The sequence below is a fragment of the Raphanus sativus genome, chromosome 1 (genome assembly GCF_000801105.2).
Source record: "Raphanus sativus cultivar WK10039 chromosome 1, ASM80110v3, whole genome shotgun sequence".
Classification (NCBI taxonomy): Eukaryota; Viridiplantae; Streptophyta; class Magnoliopsida; order Brassicales; family Brassicaceae; genus Raphanus; species Raphanus sativus.
In genome coordinates this window covers 17003156-17005327 of record NC_079511.1, presented here as the reverse complement: position 1 = coordinate 17005327, position 2172 = coordinate 17003156, and the positions used below count along the sequence as shown (strand labels likewise).

At 42.1% G+C, this 2172-nt stretch overlaps 1 protein-coding gene across 1 annotated transcript; it reads left to right on the top strand.

Annotated features, from left to right (window-relative positions):
* The first annotated feature begins 981 nt into the window (after positions 1-981).
* Positions 982-1803, top strand: LOC130497118 (uncharacterized). The gene has a single exon (XM_056990105.1). The coding sequence runs from the start codon at positions 982-984 to the stop codon at positions 1801-1803; it is 822 nt and encodes a 273-aa protein (XP_056846085.1).
* Positions 1804-2172: the final 369 nt, after the last annotated feature.

The window sequence follows — 2172 nt, the reverse complement described above, 5'->3', positions numbered from 1 at the left end:
TAGATCTAACTCTTTTAAATCATACTTGTTAGTCCAAATCAGTCATCTTGAGTAATTGTCCTGCTCAAACCAGTTTCCTGTTTACTTTTATTTACAGCATTAAAAATCTCCAACCTAGCGTAGTTAAGATAAGATATATTGATTCCTCAGCTCCTTGTGGATTCGATCCCTAAGTACTACAATTGACCTCTTTTGATGAGAGTAATATTGTTATAGGGTAATTTGAGCAAGTATCAGCATTTATGTGAAAAAATTGGAGACACATGTGGTTCAGACTTTAGAAGCTATTAGAAGGCAAGAAGCTTTCATCAAAGGGAGAGAGGAAGATCTCATCGGACACCACATCAATGCTATTGTGGTAGATGATTTCTGGCAAGTTGATGAACATGGGAACTCCCATAGAAAACATGTTGAAGCCGGCGACTCAAAGAATGTCGACAGCCATCGATCGATACAAGACGATTACGATCGATCGACATGGCAAGAAGATTATCGTTCGATATTCGAGATACCACATCGATCGACAGAGTCCACGAGGTCTAAGCCTACGAGCAAACCAGTCCGGATTATGACGCATGAAGAGTTTGCAGAGAAACACCCTAACCCACTCGATCCAAAGAGGGTGAAATCGATCACCCTACTGTTATCCCCATCGATCGACATGACCATCCATTCATCGATCAATGTGAACTTACTACACCCTGAGTGCAGCTACCAATGATCGACGTAGCCCTACTCAATGCACCCAAATCCCGACCCAAACCTTCAGATAATCTATCAGAAGAGGTTGAGGATACATCAGAGCCTATGGAGATAGAAAAGGAAAGTGCAAAGAGGACCTTAATAAAAAGGAAAGAGAAGGTACCCAAGCACCTTAAAAGAGAGGCTAATACAAAGGAGTTAGAGAACTTCAAGAAGAGAGTTTTGAAGGTCCCAACAGAGAGACCCTTTGCAGAAGCATACTTCACACACAGATTGTGAATGTTCTTTAGAGAAACAAGAGTAACAGAGGCTGACATTGAGGAGATATTCAACCAAATCAGAGATGAGCTGAAGAAGAAGAGTGATCATGGGGAGTTCATTATCTCATGCCACATTAAGGGCATTGAATTCACCCATGCACTATGTGATACAAGAGCATCAGCCAGCATCCTACCAAAGGTTATGGCAGACCACCTAGGTTTGAAGGTAGAACCTACAAAGGAATTCTTTTGCTTTGTAGATTGTTCCAGGAAGATTTTTTTAGGAATCATCAGAGACCTTGAGGTACAGATTGGCAATGCCCTAGTTCCAGTTGACTTCCATGTCCTAGACATCAAGTTAAATTGGAACTTTTCTTTACTACTTGGAAGAGCATTCTTAGCCACTGTTGGAGCTGTTTGTGATTTGCAAACAGACAAGGTGTGTTTGACACTAATCAACCCAAAGATTTGCTATGATCCAGTCAAAGTTGTCAAGCCACAAACATCCTGTAAACAGCCTCCAAATGAAGCTAAACTCGTAGCAACATGCTACTGTGAAGTCGAGTACGAAACAGAGTACTCGGAATCGATCGACACTCACACAGAGTCATCGATCGATACTGCTAATCCACAATCGATCGACCAGTCTGTCATCACATCGATCGATTCAGGCGACAGTTTTCACTCCACATCGATTGATAGTACACCTATGTACGAAGCTGATCACTTTTCCGGTGACTATTCTGTTGGGAGTTGGGAAACAGACTACTACCAGCCTACATACGCAATGGAGACAAATGAAGAGGAGCATGATGAGGACTACATAAGGAAACAGAAATAGAATACTCGTTCCTCCGTAGAGAAGAAGAGTATGATGCAACAACCGGAATATCCCATACACTTACACCCAAGAAGTTTACCACCCTCCAGTGGATACAAGGAATGATGAGTATGATGAGGATTACTAGGAAGAAAGAGAAATTGAGTACTCTTTCCTTCGCAGAGATGAAGTGCCCACCTGATATGTTTCCCACCCATTCATCCCAGCAAGAACGTATGAAGACACCTATCAGGAAGGAAACAGTCACAAACCGATCTAGAGATCAGACAAAGAGAAATCGATCGACACAACATACTGTGCATCGATCGATATGAAAGTTTCTAGAGCGCGAGATGATTTGCCAGCCCACTGTTATCCTATCTTTTCCCT